General features: G+C 39.1%; 2 protein-coding genes across 7 annotated transcripts in view; one reads left to right on the top strand and one right to left on the bottom strand.

Annotated features, from left to right (window-relative positions):
* The window catches only part of LOC105477819 (UBA domain containing 2), a 188,525-nt gene that overhangs the window by 79,608 nt on the left and 88,355 nt on the right, over positions 1 to 20,562 (bottom strand). The gene's annotated exons all lie outside the window — the stretch shown is intronic.
* On the top strand, positions 65 to 13,707 carry LOC105477800 (G protein-coupled receptor 183). Its single transcript, XM_011734596.3, has 2 exons — positions 65 to 187; positions 11,396 to 13,707. Exon 2 carries the CDS (start codon positions 11,414 to 11,416, stop codon positions 12,497 to 12,499), a length of 1,086 nt encoding a protein of 361 aa, XP_011732898.1. The 5' UTR covers positions 65 to 187; positions 11,396 to 11,413; the 3' UTR covers positions 12,500 to 13,707.

Raw genomic sequence — 20,562 nt, forward strand, 5'->3', positions numbered from 1 at the left:
GTGCACACACGTACACGAGACGAACTGCTCATTACATGCTCAGTCACAGGGTGACAGAAAAAAAAAGTCACCACCATAAAAGGATGTCTGCATAGTCTCTCTTAAAACAACATGCCACAGTTAACTTACTTCAGTTTGGACAAGTACTGACAGCTACTACACAGAGATCCGAACGAGTCACTGATATGTAAGTACGAGATCTTTTGCTTTTTCAACAAATTTTTTTAAGAAAAACTTTAAAAGCCTAAGTTTTAAGTTAAAGGTAAAAAGGAAAAGAATCTATTTAAGAACAAGCTACCATCACTTCTAACAAAAATTATACTAATAATGTAAGTTTAGACTCTCTGCTGACTGGTAGGTCTAGTTAGTTCTTACAAAGCTGAGTGAAAGCGATGGGTCCGCCAGAAATATCTTTGTCAAAAAATAGGGCTTACTTCATGTACTACTGTATAAACTCACAATAACAAAAAACAGTATCAAGCAAAACTATGCAAATAATGCCAATATTTCAGGATAACTTAATATGAAGGAAAAGGAACAAAGTTATTTTAATATAGAATATTCCTACACTATAGGAATTATTAGAAATATAAGATTATTTCTCAGGATGGAATCTCAGTGGTAGAATTCCTAGGGCAAAGGATATATTTTCTAAAGCTTTAGATATAAAATGGTACTTTTTGGTTTACAAAAACATTTTACCAATTTACCCTCCCACCAGCAAAGAGTACCAATCTTTGCTTTTTAAATGCTAAATACTACTAATTAGATAAGTGAAAAAAAAAGTCTGTTGTGTGGTTTATATTTACATTTAGTTAGACTAAACATATGTTTTCTATGTGCTTCGGGGGGAAAATCAAAATGAATTCTATGCAGTGCTTTGGCAACATTTATGTCCAGGTTGGGAATGGTGGTAACAGAAACTTGGCAAAATAGAAGCTGTGAAGAGACTTCCTTTAAAGGGGGGTGAGGGTTTTGTATATGTGTATTTGTGTGTGTGCTGAGGGAGGGGGAGTAGTATTTTGGTTTTTTGGTGTCACTCTGAATACAATATAGTGTAATAAGAGCAAGGGCTCTGAAATTAGGCTCAAATGTAATTTACAAGCTGTGTGGCCCGCCACGCAAGTTACCTAATACCTGACTTCAGCTGCTTTACCTGTAAAATGGGGAGTATTATTACTGCCAAGTCCTTACAACATTGCCTCTCAATATAAGTGCTAAGAAACTGTCTCCTACAATTCTTCTCCCAACCCTCTGGCCACTGACGTACCAGAGGGAGAATCCAACAGATATGTTATGGATATTTTACATAAAGACCCTGAATCTGGCTGGGCGTGATGGCTCACTCCTGTAATCCCAGCACTTTGGGAGGCTGAGGCAGGCGGATCACCTGAGGTCAGGAGTTCAAGACCAGCCTGGCCAACATGGTGAAACTCCATCTGTACTAAAAATATAAGTTAGCCAGGCATGGTGGCACTCACTTATAATCCCAGCTACTCGAGAGGCTGAGGCAGGAGAATCCCTTGACCTGGGAGGTGGAGGTTACAGTGAGCCGAGATTGCGCCACTGCACTCCAGCCTGGGCGACAGTGCGAGACTCTGTCTCGATAAATAAATAAAATAAATGGCCCTGAGTCTATGGATGATCACACATCTAACTGTGCTTACTGGTAGGACTCCACACTTCTTATATTTTAGCATGTTTTCTCTCTGGGGGCTCACTGCACTTTTTGGACATAAAACCACAAAAAATATGCTACTCCACAAAATGTTCACTCACATGTTTATGTATCATGTCAGTGATAATGGTGATGATCCCCTGCATAAATTACTTTCATCTGGCTTCCTAGAGCTAATTAGTATCATGATCAGTCACTTAATGGAATAAATATTAACTCAGGTTGCTATATGACTTTAATTCATTTATTTATTCTATAGATATTTAATAGATATCTATTGTAGGTTGGTTCTGTAGCATTCTATGGGATAAAATGTTAGATGAGATCAAGTCATCATCCTTAAGAAGCTTAAGAGCTTCGCACCTAACAAAGCCGTTTACAGGGATGCTTTTCTCTCTGTTATGGTTAAGACCTGCTGGAGTTGTTAGGCAGCCCTGGACGTGGCCTGTGTAGAGGACGTGTGGTGTCCTCCGGTCTGGGGGGTTGATCACCTTCCCAAGAAGTCTGGGTATCGTATAAAATGAGATAACGCAGGTGAAAATCCTCTGAAAGCTGTGACAGTAACACAGATGCCTGTGGTGCTTTGGAAGCCCAAAGAGAAGAATAAAAATGTTTTGTTAAATCTCTGCAAATATCTAAAAAGTAGTTTTAAAATCAATTAACAGGATAAAAGCCTATTCTAGGTATTCACCATATTTTTTCAATTGAAATTTCAGTCTAAATTGCTTTATTATTAAAATATTGTTAAAACAGTAAAGTCTAAATCCATTTATAAAATCTTTACTTACTTTAAAATATGCTACAAATAAACTAATAAACTCCTTCATTTGAATCAACGTCTCTTTCTCCCTGCCCCCATTCCCTTCCCCAGCTCTCTCAGTCTTTCTTGTTCAGATAGGTATGAGTTAGTGTACGTTAAGGTTTTGAGATGCCTTCCTATTTTACTTGTTTTCTACCCATAATAACAGATCATGTCGGACACAGGACATAAACTGTGTTGTACTGAATGTGACTTCTGAAGCCAAACCGCCTGGATCTGAATCCTGACACTTAACAGCTAGGTCTTTAGTCACTTAAGTGCCCTGGTGCCTCCGTTTCACCATCTGTCAATGGACTTGTGAAAGTTCTGAGAGGATTCAATGAGTAAACACACATAGAGTGCCCAGGACAGTACCTGGAACACAATCTCTGCTTAGTAATTTTGGTGATTATTATTCATCAAGGGCTTACTGTAGTGTAATAAAGAATCTTTCATTAAGGATTAAGAAAGCTGCAATGTTCCTATTCTTTAATGGGTATTTATTGAATATCGATCATACATCACCTAGAGATACAAGAAATTAACACCACAGGATTCCCACTCACCGTACTTCACAGGCTCATGGGAGACAGGGAAGAAAATCAATGATACAGACACTATGACAGAGCACAGCACCCTCACAAATACAGCCACCCTGCCCTTCAGAGGATGGAGAACAGGAACACTCCTGCGATACTTAGAACTAAGCCTGGAAGGAAAGTAGGAGCTGAGGATATAGGACAGGGGCCAGGAGACATCAGACAGAGGGAAGAGTGTTACCAGGCACAGAGTTGTGAGGGAACATGGGACATCCAAAGGTTATAAGTAATTTTGTATGGCTGGAGCCAGGGCACGATCAGGAGAAGCTGGCCAGCAACCCTCCTGAAGAGGGAACGGAGCTCAAATCATGAGGGAACTTGTGAGTCATGACACAGATCTTGTGGTTTGCCTGGGGTTGGATGGGCCCCGTTTGAGAGCCTGGCGGGAAGCTGCTGCAGTGGCTGTGGGCAGAAGGGCGGGAATGGCACACAACAGGCAGACAGACAGACACGGATGTGCAGCAGAGCACAGGCTGAGGCACAGGGACTGCTCGCTGACTAGTGGCAGCAGGTGATGGAGAACATGGAGTCCTGGGCGCCTTCATGAACCCTGCCTTAAGTACCCCAGTAAGATCCCTGAACGAATGACTGAGTTGATCTGGAATTTGGTTTATCCATAAAATAACGATATCTAATGTTCCTCCCTAATTTCCATGTGATAATAGAGACAAAAACAGAATTGAAACTCCTTGAACTTGAAAGAGAAAAGGTACATATGATTTCCAGAAACATTCAGGACTCAGCGGAAAAATATTAAAGACACAGAGCTTCATTATAAAGAGCCTTTTTATATTACGCAGTTAGTTTTCCCACATGTTGCATCCTACAAATCATGCCAGATAGAAACAGAGAATATCTTTCTTACACTAAAATGAGTATTATGGTGGGATTCTTAGTTTCTTAGTTCTCTAAACATATGTCATCTTCATCTTCAATAACTTCCATACTTTTCAATATAAAAGCCACCAAAAGCCACACAGGTGGCTTTTACTAGTGAAAGGTGAAAGAAAATAACTGGAATATGTGAAACCCCAAATACGCAAGTGGGTGTTCAACCAAAGAATTCCTGCGCTCAAGCACCTTTCCATCATTTCCAAGGAACGCGTCTATGAAGCTGAAGTGGGTCTTCACTGCACATTCACTGGGTTCGGGACACATATAAAGCACAGAGGAAACGGCAGACTGCTAAACACTTTTTCTGTCTTGAAGAGGTTTTTCTGTCTTGAAGAAGGTCTCTGTGCTTGGTCCTGTAAATAGCCTTTTGCAGATCTATTGGGAGCTGGTCTGACCCAGGCTATGCAATGGGGTCAGCAGGCCGGTCACAGAGCTCCTCAGTAAGGCTGCCTCTACTAAGTCCCTCGGCTAGTCACACTCCATAAGCCCCCCAGGAGGCAGGGGAGGTCCCCCAAACAGATGGACCACAGTCAACTCTATGCTGAATATCACTCTGGTATGCGTGATTTTTTGAAAGGATATAGGGAATATTGTTCTCAATCTTTCTAAAAAATGAATCATGGACCCAGACATAGCTATCAATTTAGGACTCAAAGTTGGCTGGGAAAAAGTCACCTTACATTGTACAAAGATGTATTTAACCAGGCCACAGAGGCATGTACTGACTACTATGACAGTTGGTTAGCAGTGTATTATTAATAGAATGGACAATCTGACTTTATTAATGAAGCACCAGGAGGCTCTGATTATGCTGGTCATATTTCCACAGCAGTGCAGGTTCCTCTTGCATACCAGGAATGCATGTTTCCCACTGTCCATTTTACAGGCAAATGGCCCCCATAATACCTCAGATGATGGTCAGTGAAAAAGGTGGTAAGAAAAATCACTAATTGAATGCTAGGACCCAGTATGTGTGACACTGGGCCAAATTTAGATGTCCCTGTTTGAACAGGAAGGTGTTTTCAAATAATTGACAAATACTTATAAAACCAGGTAACCAGAGGAAGAAGTAATGATTTCTTTCTTCCGTGGAGCAGGTTTATACTCAAGGGAGCTGAAACAGTCCTGGCCTGCCGTCTGATACATCTGTGCTTGTCGTTATTTCCTCAGTAGAACCATATCCTTATAATTTCAATTAATCCCGAGCTTTCGTCTCCCCTCTCCTTTCCAGTGATTTCATTTCTCCCTGCTCCAGAAATTTTTCCTCAGTCTTAACCTTTCCTCAAAGTAGTCAAAGGACAGTGTATCAGAGAAAGAATCAGATCAAACAACACTCATCACTTAACAATATACACATATAATTAGTATCTGTGTGGCCGCATCTGGGTGGCTCCCCTGGCTGTTTTTGAAAGTGAGCTTTTGTAAGTTCCTCTTTGGTACATTTGCTGTGGGCATGTTGATTCAGGTCACCTCTCTGCATAACCTGAGTCTAGAGCAGACTTGACCTACAGAGAAGTCACCTCCAATTGGTGATTATCTCAGCACAACTTGACCCATTCCAGTCACTGCTAGTGGCTACATTTAAACAGAATTCCTAGGTAAGCCCCTTTTCATTCAAGGTGTTATTATTAAAATAAATAACTATTAGAGGGCAAAGGTGACATTTCAGCAAAAACCAAAAGCTGTTATTCTAGCGCCAACTAAATCCCCGAATATGGTAAAGATTTTGTTCTGTTTCTGCCCAAATTAAAGGCTGAGAAAACACTTTAATTACTTGAGCGAGTAAATTAGGACCACGGAAGCTACATGTCCTCTGTGAAAAATCACAAATCCCTCCAAGTGGGTATCTAGGGTAAACATTTCCAGAGCGCAAACTACATCAGTGCTTCGACAATTTTCTTAGATACTAAATAAATGAGTTTTGGGGGGCCTTTTATTTTTTTTTCCTTTTGTGGCTAGAAAGAACCTGTCAGTGCATGTCAACATGTCCGGTTATGCAAAAATGAGATGATAATATCTCAAGAAGTGTTACCAACTCTATTAGCAATGAAATACATTCTAGAGAAAAACACACACAGGCTCACTTCCCAAAGCATAAGTAAAAACACTTTGGAAGATATTTTGCTGAGGAAGAAACTTACTGTTTTACACATGTTAGGATAACAGTAAAGTTAAAAGGACTAAATACTGCATTACAGAGGCAAAACTGGGATGGTCTCCTTGTTTACCAATAAAAATGAGAGAATGCTATAGATGGCTTCCAGGGTGGCTCCCAGCAGAAGGTACAGGAGCCTTGAAGGCCGACAGAGCCCTGTTCCACAGGTGGAACCTGAAAAACGATCCAGGCTTCCTGTAGCCCAGTCATTATCCACGCCCTCCAGGGAAAAGCCTCCATCCTGACTCCTGTCCCTCAGTGCGTGCAGCACAAAGGACGGCTGAAGGGCCACGTGCACCTTTTCATTAGAATGCATCATGAGGAAGCTCTAATTCTGATATTAGTGTTCTAAAGAAAAAATATTTAGAACAAACATTTATTTGGGCTTTTCCCTAGGCAATACAATGATACATGATAATACTTTCTAGTATACCTCAGTGTATATATCTTAAATAACATGTCAGAAGCTGCTGCCTAATAATTAAAATGTAAAATACTTAAAATATACTCAAGAATAAATTTTCTACCTGAAAATGATTAAAAGATAACTATACTATCCAAATATTGACACTGGTGCACTGTAATGCACAAAGTGAGCAGAATACTGCTATGTATGAGGAGGAACCCAGCACATACTGCTGTGTGTGTGAAAGAATCCCGAGGAACAGCTCACTCAGATAACAGCACATGCTCAGCGCTGAATATCCACCCTTCAGTTCCAGACCCTCTGATACAAAAAGGTACCATTTCTGCATTCCCAGCATGTAGCACATGGAGGCACTAACAGCCATTTTTCTGCTGAATAAAAGAATGGACTTAATTCAAGTTTCAGAAAGGAATCCTTAAGATGATTAAAGGAAGACATAAAGTAATATCTCTGAGGGAAGACTGTAATAAATTGAGACTGGCTGATGTAAGAATGGGATAGTAACAGTCACGCATATGAAAGGATTTTCCTCTCAATTTGGGATCATAAAATTGGCTAAAACTACTGCATTAATAACACAGGATAAATATAAGCAAGAACCAAAGTGACATATTAGGTCTACCTAGTGGAATCATCCTTTAAGAGGTTACTAAACATCCAAATATCCAAAGCATGCATTTACCTTTACCTAAGATCATTTCTAAGCCATCCCACTTACATGTCCACATTCTGCAAATGCCTTTCTTTGGCCACCTCCAGCGCACAATGATGATCAGTTAAGGACCCTCAGCAGGCTACCCCTTGGGGCTCAATGATGTGTGGCCACAAGTGGCTTCCCATGTGGGAAGGCACCTCTTGTTGAAGTGGGCACCCCCTGCGCTTAGAAGGAGTTGTCCCTTTGCTCTGGAGCAGCTGGGCCATGTTGCGCATGTGCCATGATTATAGGTGAGGATGGCCCTTAGAGCCTAGACCACTTTGAAACCACAAGCCTTCAGTTCTTTAAGGGCAGCATGAAACAGCTGCCTGTGCAAAGAACTGAACAGAGGAAGAAACCTGAAGCCAGGTCATCACAGAGAAGGATCCAGCATGGCCTTTAACCCCAGCGTGGTCTTTAAGAACCACTCCAATTTTTTTCCTGTGTAAAATATAAAATTGGTATTTATTGTCAGTTTCATCACCTGGTAAGTAGGTAAGGGGTAGCAATGCTCAAGCTTACAGGACTGCTGTGAGGTTTCTACATGATGACACAATGCAAAGGTACAGAACTAGCAAGTTAATGCAGAAATCTGAAAAAGGAACTCTGAAGGGCAAGCTTTGAAAAGCATGTCGGCTAACAAGGTTTTTACAAGAATAGGTGAACTAAAATTTTCTTCCATTAAAATTTTTTTTACCTATTTATTCATTCCAGTCACTGAACAGAAATGAACATTTTGAATAGATATGTTCAGTATTAAAAATCTAGAATATATGAGTAAAGCTCCAAAATTACTCATACAAAATTATGATTTGGCATACAGACATCTTTCTGTGTGTGTGTGTGTGTGTGTGTGTGTGTGTGTGTGTTCGTGTGTGTGTATTTGCTTCCACATCCCCCAAAAAAGTGGCATGTTGTATAATCTGCTTTCCTCACTTAACATAATTTCCAGTCAAGAAACAGGCATTTTCACGTTGCCATTTTCAGAGCTGCACTGTATTCACTGCATGGCTGTATTCCTGTATTCCACTGTATGGCTAAGACATAAAATATTTAATCCCCTAATGAAAGATATTGAACTGTTTGCAAACTATGTGAAACATTCTTGAACTTTGTTCTGAAACTCCTGCAATCTCTGGCTCTCCTAGATGCTGCATCTTATTTGGTATTGCAGTCAGACGCACATTTGTATATAAACTGGCAAGCAACGGCACCTTCTCCTCTGAGTCTTACATGAGTGTTACTTTCCTAATTTCTACAATAATCATTATTCATATGGAAGATTTGCAGACTCTACAGTGAAGTTTTTTTTTCCCCGTCATGTATTTTAAAGGCAATTCCCATGAATCTGCTCATAAATACTCAAAAATATACATTCAGATTTTTGGGAAAAAAACATTTTCATAGAACTTAGAAAAACATTAATAAAAGTTATTGTTGCCTATTCCAAAGCTGCAACCATTGCCTGGAATTTTCACCTCTCCTTTGTGTCTAGTCTTAGTTCCTGAAAAGCTGCTTCTCACACTAAGCTTTTCCCAAGTAAATGGAAAGATCTTTTTATACTTTTATTCCACAGTGCAATCTCTATGATTTTCTATTTAAGAATCACTCCATTTTTTTTCCTGCACAAAATATAAAACTGATATTTATTGTCTTTCCTATTTCACTAATTTCCGCAATTATCTCTATTGTTTTCCTCTACTTGCTTTGGACAGTTATTTTCTAGCTTCTTGAACTGTGTATTTAACACATCTATTTTAAATCTTTTCTTTTTTAAATAAAGGCATTCAAGGCTTTATATCTATCTCAGATTGCCTTATCTGCATCCCACAGTTTTCACAGGTAGTATTTTCATCATTTAGTTCTAAGCATCTGAAAATTTCCACTGTGATTTCTTCTTTAACCCATGAGTTCCTTAGAAGTGTATTTTTTCATTTCCAAACTTTCCTTTTATCTTCTTATCATTGGTTTATAATTTAGCTGCACTGTAGTCAAGCAATGTGATCAGAAAATAATTATTTTCTGAAAGCTTTGAGTCTTCTGGTGACCTAGCACATGGTCAAATTTGAAGATACGCTCATGTGTCTTTAGTACAAGTTCTACTAGCTTTTAAATCATGTTGAGTAAATCTCCTAAGTCTTTAATCTCTTTTTTATCTAGCACATTATAATACAAATGTGTTAAGATCTACCATTATGGTTGTGAATTTGCCAATTTCTCCTTCAAATTCTGTCAAATTTTGCTGTTACATGCAAATTTCATGATTATTTTTATATTCTTTGTAGACTGTTCTTTTTAACCTTTGTAGTGACCCTCTGTATTCCTATTAATATTGAATTTGCGTTGAATTCTATGTTTTCCATGTTAATACTGCCATTCTACCTTTTTATTGGCTGGGATTTGCTTGGTACATATTTTCCCTTGCCTTTATTTTCAACCTTTCTGAATCACTTCGAGCTGTATCTCTTCTAAGCAGCACACAGCTGGATTTTTTTTTTTTTAATCTAAACCGATAGTCTCTGTCCTGTAACAGGCAAGCTCAACCCATTTAAGTTTGTTGTGACACATCCCTACCCTCTTGTGTTTTCTACTTACCATCCTCATTCTTTGCTGTTTTCCCATTGTCTCTTTTCTGGATAATAAAATGTTTTATTTCCATTTTTGCTCTCTTTTGCTTTAGGTTTTATTTCCATTTAGGTTATAATGATTAACCCATCAACACTGTACAGAATGCATACCTCTAACATAACATGACCACAATCCTCTGATAACCCTCAGTGTCTATGAACATCAGTTTTAAGGTTGTTAGAATGAAGTTCCTGAGATCCAATTCATTTAATACAGCAGGGAGAGAAGCAGATTTGCAGACAGTGCTTTTGATCAGGGTAGAGATAGTCTTTAAGGAAATACTGTATATTTCCTTAAATATACAGTAGCAACATCACTAGATATGTTGAAAGTGCCCCTCAATTTTGGTGACTTCCAGGTGAGATTTACATACACACAGTTCTATCAGAGGAATTATTTTTCTTCTAAAAATAATCACACAGGATTTATTGCTCTGCTCTTCCTGCTTTAATCAAAGTTTACCCTCATCTACAGAACCTTATTGTAGGAGTTTTCCATTTTTCAGTTTAGGACTTAAAATTTCTGTCTCAACATTATTTATAACAAGAAAAGAATTGGAAAGAATCTAAAAGTTTATCAAGGGAGTAGCTAAGCAAATTATGCATTGACACACTGGAAAACTGTAGAATATCTATCAAATGTTTATATAAAAGCTACACATATGACAAATATATACATTGCACTGATATGAAGATGTTTAGTGAACAAAGCAAGAAACAAAATATAATGTGTGATGCTTGCTACTATGTGCAAAGGTAGAAGTGTAGATTGCACAGATCCATGGAGTACTTGCAGATTGATAGTTTTAAAATTTAATAATTTCCCCTTGAAGTAGCTTAAGTCTTTTTCTCTCTCATTTTCTTTATCTTTCTTCTTTTTTTTTGTCATTTTAGTCATGGTTGTTGTGGTCGTCGTCTTCTTCTTTTTAAAAAGAAAATCTAACTTTCAGTTCCTAACATGGACTAAGCTTATTTCTCAGACTTTTAGGTTAACACAAATCAGATCACTGTGGTAAGTTCGTATTTCACTACATAAATGTGGTGACTGATTTCATTTCCTGGCAGTGATATGCATTTGGTTAAAAAAAAAAAATTCAACTGAAATTAAATTTAAAAGCAAAGGTTAATGCCTGTCTGAAATGTGGGGTGCTTTACTTAACCAGACAACGATTTAAAAAAGGGAAGGGGAATTTCTGCCTAAAAAGTTACTGCATTCCCTTCTGTCACAAAAACGCGTTTGCCCTATTTAATTGGTTCTGTTTCCTTTGCCAGAGCTTTGCCAAAGTCAGCAAATTGTGAGAGTAAAAACATAAATTTTATTCTGTTCTTCCTGTTATCATATATTTAACCATATTATAATTATAAACTGTTAAAAACTGCATGTCATGAAATGTTAAAACTTAGATATATAAAAGACAGTTTGGACTGCTTTGATAGATTATTGAAATTTTTTTTAAACTAATGAGTAATCAAATTGAATACATATGCTTTTACTTAAATGACACTTCTTGGTTTTTTCTAGACACCTTGACCACCACCAATGGATATACAAATGGCTAACAATTTTACTATGCCCTCTGCACCTCCTCAGGGAAATGACTGTGACCTCTATGCACATCACAGCACAGCCAGGATAGTAATGCCTCTGCATTACAGCCTCGTCTTCATCATTGGGCTCGTGGGAAACTTACTAGCCTTGGTTGTCATTGTTCAAAACAGGAAAAAAATCAACTCTACCACCCTCTATTCAACAAATTTGGTGATTTCTGATATACTTTTTACCACCGCTTTGCCTACACGAATAGCCTACTATGCAATGGGCTTTGACTGGAGAATCGGAGATGCCTTGTGTAGGATAACTGCGCTAGTGTTTTACATCAACACATATGCGGGTGTGAACTTTATGACCTGCCTGAGTATTGACCGCTTCATTGCTGTGGTGCACCCTCTACGCTACAACAAGATAAAAAGGATTGAACATGCAAAAGGTGTGTGCATATTTGTCTGGATTCTAGTATTTGCTCAGACACTCCCACTCCTCATCAACCCTATGTCAAAGCAGGAAGCTGAAAGGATTACATGCATGGAGTATCCAAACTTTGAAGAAACTAAATCTCTTCCCTGGATTCTGCTTGGGGCATGTTTCATAGGATATGTACTTCCACTTATAATCATTCTCATCTGCTATTCTCAGATCTGCTGCAAACTCTTTAGAACTGCCAAACAAAACCCACTCACTGAGAAATCTGGTGTAAACAAAAAGGCTCTCAACACAATTATTCTTATTATTGTTGTGTTTGTTCTCTGTTTCACACCTTACCATGTTGCAATTATTCAACATATGATTAAGAAGCTTCGTTTCTCTAATTTCCTGGAATGTAGCCAAAGACATTCATTCCAGATTTCTCTGCACTTTACAGTATGCCTGATGAACTTCAATTGCTGCATGGACCCTTTTATCTACTTCTTTGCATGTAAAGGGTACAAGAGAAAGGTTATGAGGATGCTGAAACGGCAAGTCAGTGTATCGATTTCTAGTGCTGTCAAGTCAGCCCCTGAAGAAAACTCACGTGAAATGACAGAAACGCAGATGATGATACATTCCAAGTCTTCAAATGGAAAGTGAAATGGATTGTATTTTGGTTTACAGTGAAGTAAACTGTATGACAAACTTTGCAGGACTTCTTATAAAGCAAAATAATTGTTCAGCTTCCAATGAGGATTCTTTTACATTTCTTTCACTGGGCACTTTCCCATCTCCAACTCGGAAGTAACCCCAAGAGAAGAACATAGAGCAAACAACATAACGTACAATAAAAATGAAAATAAATATTTCATTTTTATTTGTAAACGAATACACCAAAAGGAGGCACTCTTAATAACTCCCAATGTAAAAAGTTTTGTTTTAATAAAAAATTAATTATTAATATTTCTTGCCAACAAATGGCAAAAGAAAAAGGACTGAATAGATTATATATTGCCAGATGTTAATACTGTAACATACTTTTTAAATAACATATTTCTTAAATCCAAATTTCTCTCAATGTTAGATTTAATTCCCTCAATAACATCAGTGTTTTGTTTTGTTTTGTTCTGAGTCATAAAACTTTGTTAAAGAACTCTTTTGGAATAAAAAGCAGGATGCTGCAAAGTTATAGTCTGTCCCTCAATGCTCACTGTCAACTACCAGCGGGAGTGTCAGGGAAAAGATAATTGGCAATAGATAGACTCTGAATTGCAACATTATAAATAATGATGATGACTGAGGCAATGAAAGCACTGAGCTTTTCCTGGAGCTGCCAGCATAGTTTTTAAGGGCCTCTGCTTAGCAATATGAAAAAGACTTTATGTGGAGGTGCCCATTGGGAGGAGGGTCTACTTGCTAAATTCATCTTGGGAATAAAAAACATGCATATATGATTGGTTTTCTTGGGATCGCTAGGGGATCATTTCTCTTTTCTTCCCCCAAGCTGTTAGTACCCTACATCTGTATTTCAGTGGTTTGAGTTATCAAGTAGGAGAAGAGTGGTGCATGATAAGCAGTGGAAAATATAGTTGCTGCTTGCTTAAATATGATAGAGAGTAAAATGCAAACTTACAAAATTAAGCATCTTAGGATTCTTTACAATATTATATACTTGCTAAAATAAGTACCTTAGTAAGAGTACCAGGACCTTTCCAAGTAGTCAACTGGTCTGCCAGTTCAAATTTGTTTTATCCCCAAAACTACCCCGATACAGTATTCTCTGTTGGCAATGACACCAATTTTTATAATGGTAGATAAAGAAAATGTTAATTCTGAGTCGTACTTTAAAAATTTTTTTCAGAAAGGGGGTCTCACTCTGTTACACTTTAAATTTTTAATTGGACTTTATATCCTGAAAATATTTTATTTAAAGTTCTTGCCTTACTCATTTTCAACTTTTTCTCTGTAAGAAAATTAATCTTAATGGTTGATTCAACACCATTTACTAATATATTCAGATTTGCATTACATTTATTTCACAAAGAGCCACCTGACTTTAAAGCCATTGTCAAAAATAGGTATTGGTCTTCGTAACATCTTATGTAGACAGGTGAGACAACATGGATGAAAGCCCAAATCTTAGTGCCTTTCCTTCACTCCACCTCTAAACTTTCCCAAGTGAAGGAAAAGAAAGGGCAAAACAACAAATTGTATGTAAGTTGGCACTTAGATAGTCATCTGAGTTGGATCTCTAAAGAGGAAGCACTGTGAAGACTACTAAAGGAAAACCAAAAAGAAAGCTTCCTCCATTTCAGAGCGTCTCTGTGGTGCCCTGGTTCTGTGACTACAGTGGAGTAGAGACACTTTCTGGGATGCATGAGCCAACATGCTCTCTGAGGGTAGGCAAGAGTCCTCTCTGGGCTAATGGAGTCAATTCTTAGGATCCTGCAAACAAGAGAGTAAATACCTATGACATTTGACAACAGAATAACATTCTTTTATCTGTTCAGTTTTCTGCCTCTTCCTCCCTCCACTATACCACAAATCTATATAAATGATTTTATCCAGTCATCAGCAACCATACTGCCAAAAAGGTAAACTCTAATCCTATCTCCAATTAATGTTTTCTTATAAGTCTGTAGTCCAATCAAACTCAGCTAATCACTCCCCTTAAAGGCTGCCCATTCTACTCACCAAGCCACTGTTCATACATGGCTGTGGGCATCCTCTCACTGTCTTGTTATTAGTTAGCTTTACATTTATTTCTGGGGCATTCCCCTAACCAGCAAGTCAACTTGGAGAACATGGCAGGGCTGTATAACCGTTATATTCTGTTATAGAACATGACTTTATTATATAACATATTGTTTGAAAACCACAGCCCTGTATTTTCTACATGAATTGGGTGATATATTATTAACAATTTTAAATAATAATTGTGAGCTAGAAAAACTAATCTGGGAAAATGGATAGTTATTATGGCAGTTGACCACATTAAAAAAAAAACCCTCAAAGCTATTTAGTTTGGATCAGTGTAAATAAATGCATTGACTATTCAGCGAGAGGATAGTATATATAGAACAGTGTCAGATACTAGAAATGGCATCATGTATATGTGAAGAGCTCAATAATTTATAAAACAGTCCATACATTATATAACATCTTCCTTTCTACAATCCCGTGAAACAGGTTGAGCAAACAGTGTCACCCAGACTTTATAAAGAAACCTAACTTCAGAAGAGGCACCCTGATAAATTAAAGGCAGCATTAGGAATGTAACCCCAGCCAGGCGCGGTGGCTCACGCCTGTAATCCCAGCATTTTGGGAGGCCGATGCAGGTGGATCACGAGGTCAGGAGATAAGATCATCCTGGCTAACATGGTGAAACCCCATCTCTACTAAAAATACCAAAAAAAAAAAAAAAAAAAAAAAATTTAGCTGGGCGTGCTGGCGGGCACCTGTAGTCCCAGCTACTCAGGAGGCTGAGGTGGGAGAATGGCGTGAACCTGGAAGGCAGAGTGTGCAGTGAGCAGAGATCACACCACTGCACTCCAGCCTGGGCGACAGCGCAAGACGCTACCTCAAAAAAAAAAAAAAAAAAAAAGGAATGTAACCCCAATTCCATATCCTAGCCATAAAGAAGACAACTCAATCATGTGGCCCCTGAAAAGGTGTTAGAAGCCTTAATTGCCTCAATTGCTTTATTACATGCTAGCAAACTGCATAATCCTTAAATAAGACAAATAACCCAACAATAGGTACAGATTATAAACTTGGCTAAGCTGTGGGCTCGGTAAGGGCAAGTGCCTCTTCTCTTATATACACAGCACTGCCATAGAACCTGGTACACTGAAGGTCCTCAAATATCTATTTAATTGACAACATATGTTTTGTACTATTACTAACAAAATTCTAAAGCCCTACTGAAATATCTGTGAAGTTCTTAATTCTCAATGAAAAGAAATAACCCAAATGTTCAATTACATATGTAGAGCACGTGTGTAACTGAAGGCAGTTACACAATATAGAGCACGTGCCCTTGAAGAGCCTGTAATTTAAATTAGACACATTAAAGGAGAGCGCTAATTAGCCAACAAGTGAATTTAAAACTAAATACAGAAATAATTTTATATTTCAAGAGGCAAGGGCAGTCAGTGGCTCCTACCAATGAGTACAAGGTGGCATGTGATTTTAGAAGGGGAAGCACTGATCTTAAATTAGCCCTTAAAATGGTCTATTTTAGTTACTTTTCAGCCCATTGTAATTTCTTACTCTCTTCATAGCTAAAAGATATTCACTCACTGACTATTTGGGTGAAGAATGAGAAAATGAAAAGCATGTGGATTACAGGTGACCCGGTGACAAGGCCATTATTTTGAACCCAGGGAGGACTACATGAGTACTTATCAGAACTGCTGCCAATGGAAGGTTTTCATTAAACTCAGAAAAGTGGGTTGCTTAAAAGACAGCCCCCAAATTTCTATTCGATTAAGACCTTGCTGATCACTGACTACATGCCACTTTCCAAGTCCTCTACGGGCATCATCTTATTTAATCCTCACTACCTTAAGACATGGTATGACTATCATCCCCATCTTGCTGATGAGGAAACTACAGCAACAAGGTCACATGGTGTGGCAGAGCCAGTTTAATCCCACACTCCGGCCCCCGAACCTGTGGCCTGACTTGGAGCATTCACGCCACCATTTACTGAAACTTGCTTAGTAAGAGGTTCCACCTTGTAGCCTGAGCTCCATTCCTCCCTTTCCTATTTCCCCCAGGGCCTTGGACATCTCCCCACCACCACATCTGAATTCAGATTTCCCCTCAAGCCCCTGAATTTCTCTGCAAACTCTACCTGCATTCTCTGTCACCCACACCTGATACTTTTGTCTCAACCATGGGATTCAGGTGATGAACAAATCCCTACCTGGGTGCTCTCCTCTTACACGCACTCTTGCCTATCTTTTCTTTTTCTCTATATATATATATTTTTTTTTTTTTTGGTGAGACGGTGTCTTGCTGTCACCCAGGCTGGAGTGCAGTGGCGCAATCTTGGCTCACTGCAACCTCCACCTCCTGGGTTCAAAATGATTCACCTGCCTCAGCCTCCCGAATAGATGGTATTACATGCCCACCACCGCACACAGCTAATTTTTGTATTTTTAGTGGAGATGAGTTTCACCATGTTGGCCAGGCTGGTCTCGAACTCCTGACCTCAAGTGATATATCCCAAAGTGCTGGGATTACAAGCGTAAGCCACCGCGCCCAGCCTTGCCTATCTTTTTCTTTGCCCACTATCATCATCCTAGTCCAGACACTGGCCATGGCACACCTAATTACAACCTCTTTCCCCCAGGCCTCTTGATGAGAGTCAGAAATTTTAGCCTTTCTTTAGGATGCTGTACCAGCAGCCAGCAGATTAAATGATGACTAACAACAATAATAAATACTTGCTAACAATTCTATAGCATAGTGCTTTAAGCACTTTACATATATAAAGTGCTCATTCAAATCTCACAAGAATGCTGTGAGGCTTGTTCTATTACCAGTCACACTTTCCAGATGATGAAACTATGCTACAGAGGCTGAGTAACTTGCCCAAGGTCACAGCAAGCGGGGCAGCCAGGCTCTACACTCTGGGGTCTGGCTCCAGGGTCTGCACTCTTCATCATCATATTTTCTCTCTTAAACAAAGAAACGTGTATGTTCCAGGTCCTCAGAAAGTCTTGAAAGAGACACACACTGCTCACCAAATAGCCTCAAGTTCCTTGAGGGTGGGGAGGAAGAGCATGTGACTACCTCTGACTAATGGGTTGGGGGCAAAAGAGGCGTGTGTCACTTCCAGCCTGAAGTGTGAGGGAGCGGCATTCTCCTCTGCCACAGCATCCGGCAATGTTCTAGATGGTGGCACCTTTGTCAGCCTGGGTCCCTGAACGAGTAAGTGAGAACTCCCACCCCATGACCCACCCAACTGTATTAGACAAGTGGTGCAAACAAGAAACACACTATGGATTAAGCCACTGTGATTTCAGGGTTATTTCGTGGCCGCAACATAAGCTAACCTGTTCTGATTAATACAGTGTTTCACCTACTTGGAATGAGAAAAAAAAAAAGACCAATACACGGAGTGTAAGAAAAGAAAAATGCAGACACTATCCAGTTCTTCTGGTAAATAATCTTCCTTAATTCCACTTTCATTGTGTCATTTCATGCTCAGGGATTGAGAATAGTTCCCCATGATCTACCACATCAAGTCCAAGTTCCTCTCCTACACTTTCAACTCCCTCCAACCTAATTTCTCTCCATTGCCCAATATGAGCCTTTCAAGTTCATCTGGTTGGTTTTGTCTCTGTCCTGTGGATAAAATGTTTGGTTCTCACTGGTGGGATTCTTCTGCTTCCTCCCCTTCTTGTTTACACTTACATCCAAATCACACCACGTCCCTTAATCCTTCTTTGACTACTCAAAGCCATCCATCTTCCTTTCCTCAACTTATTTGGCTTTTAGAGTATATGCCACATAGCTTTAATTTAGATTTTACAACAAAGGAAGAAAAAACACACTGGCCTGGAGATTGGTGGCCTGGTTCCGTCTGACTCCAACCCAGCTCCATCCCACTTTGTCCAGTCTTTGAGCCTTTCTAGACTTCAACTGTTTTGTCAGTGAAGTAAGTGTTAGATAATAGGCAAGCTCTTTGCCAGCCATCATACAGTCTGTGGTCTATTACTTCATGTGCAATATTCTTGTATCCCTAAAATGAAACATAAACTCCATTGGGGAGGAGACACTAGCTTTTCCTTCTTTCTATTCTGGATAGCACCGGGCATGACACCCTGAACATAGACAGTGCTCCAAAATATATGTTGACTATAGGTCATCAAATATTAGCTGAGGAGACTATATGACTTGTAGTTTTAAAATATGGTGAATAAGAGGTTGATATTATTGCATGTCATAATTTGTGAGGCAGCAACAGATAACTAATACTTGCTTGGTACTAAAATGTTAATCATGGAAAATATATTAAATTAGAAACTAGAATGACATTTAAATCAGTCAGGATTTATTTTCCAAAAAGAAACTTTTCTGTTGAGAGTATAAGAGGAGCACCACTAGCTTTTCCGTTTCCTTCCACATGTAAAAAAAGCAGCATATGACTGCTATCCTACTTTATCTCTGATAATGCATACCCCAACTGAGAGAAATCCTGGCAATACTGTTGTTGTTAGAAAGAAGAAGCTGTTTAAAAGAGGGCAATACAATATATTATTTCCTTTTTGTTTCAAGGGTTCATCTTCCTCAAACATTACAAAGCTGTTCTCAAAGCTGTTCTCTATCTGCATGCTAACTGTGTTGCTTCTCGTAGTTAGTAATGCTCTTAGATATCCTGTCCACTCAACTGAAAACCACTCCAGAGCAGGGGCCACGTTACTTTCTGCCCCACATGGCATCTACCGCAACTGATCCAAAACAAGAACTCAAGTGCTTTTCTGATTGGCTTTTATCCGTTTTCTCAGAGTGTTAAAACATTTATTTCTGGTTTCTGTGTAAGAATGACTTTTCCCAGGCTGATTTGGAGAAGAAAAAAGTGTGTCAGAATGAAACTACACAGAGGCTACAAAAGGTTTGAGACCTAATCTAAAAAAAGTAACATTTTGATACGTTCTTATTGCTTGAGGGAAGCAGTTTCACAATTTTCCCATCAAGTCCTGACATGAAATATCAAATTTTTGGCAGGGGCTACATAGTAAAAATATATAAGGTTACTGCCTATATTAGCCTATAAAAATAAATGCAAACAGTATGTTTTAGCATATCATGTATCATATGTTCAAGAGAGTAATGAAAGTATATGCAAGTGCCATTTCATGTATTATTGCTTATTATTTTCCCCAGTAAGGGAGCCAGGGCAAGGAGAAGGTCCGAAAGTTGAACGTTATTGGTTTGTTAAAAGAACAGCAGTTAAGGCTGTGCATGGTGGCTCATGCCTATAATCCCAGCACTTTGGGAGGCTGAGACAGGAGGCTCACTTGAGCCCAGGAGTTGGAGATCAGCCGGGGCAACGTGGTGAAACCTCGTCTCTATGGAAAAAAAAAAAAAGAAATATTTTTCCTTACTCTTGTTACATCGTGGGGTGGAGGCAGAAATTCAGGACGGATTCAGAAAGAATTGAGGCTGGGGTGGGAGAATCACCTGAGCTCAGGAAGTCAAGGCTGCAGTTAGCCATGATCGTGCCACTGCACTTCAGCCTGGGTGACAGTGAGACCCTGTCTCAAAATTTAAAAAAAAAACAAAACAAAACACAGCACTTAAGAGGAAGACATTACCAAAACAAACCCACAGGCCTGACACCCATGTGACAAGAAATCAAGGCAGTCCTGGTTTTCAACCCCAACAATCTCTCATGGGCTCTACCTGAAACCTGGTACCTGCCTGTGCCTGCACCCGACACTCAGGCCTCTGGAGAGGCCCGTAGAGATACTGGCAAATCTGAGGCAGGGGCAGGGTTGAGGGACACTGGAGGCCACCACCATGCAGAATTTAGGAACCACATGGTAAAATGAAAAACGGAAACCAGTGTCCCATTAGGGATCCAGTTGTCAAATTATTTGAAGTTTGTGTGTTGAAAAAAATGATTAAAAGGTGATGTGTACATGGTAGTCATTATACCATTCTCTCTGTATCTATGTATATTTGAAAATTTCTGTAATATATTTCTA

Source organism: Macaca nemestrina, chromosome 16 (genome assembly GCF_043159975.1).
Source record: "Macaca nemestrina isolate mMacNem1 chromosome 16, mMacNem.hap1, whole genome shotgun sequence".
In the NCBI taxonomy this organism is placed as follows: domain Eukaryota; kingdom Metazoa; phylum Chordata; class Mammalia; order Primates; family Cercopithecidae; genus Macaca; species Macaca nemestrina.

Coding starts and splice junctions, on each gene's coding strand:
- LOC105477800 (XM_011734596.3), top strand. CDS start 11,414: ATGGATATACAAATGGCTAACAATTTTACTATGCCCTCTGCACCTCCT.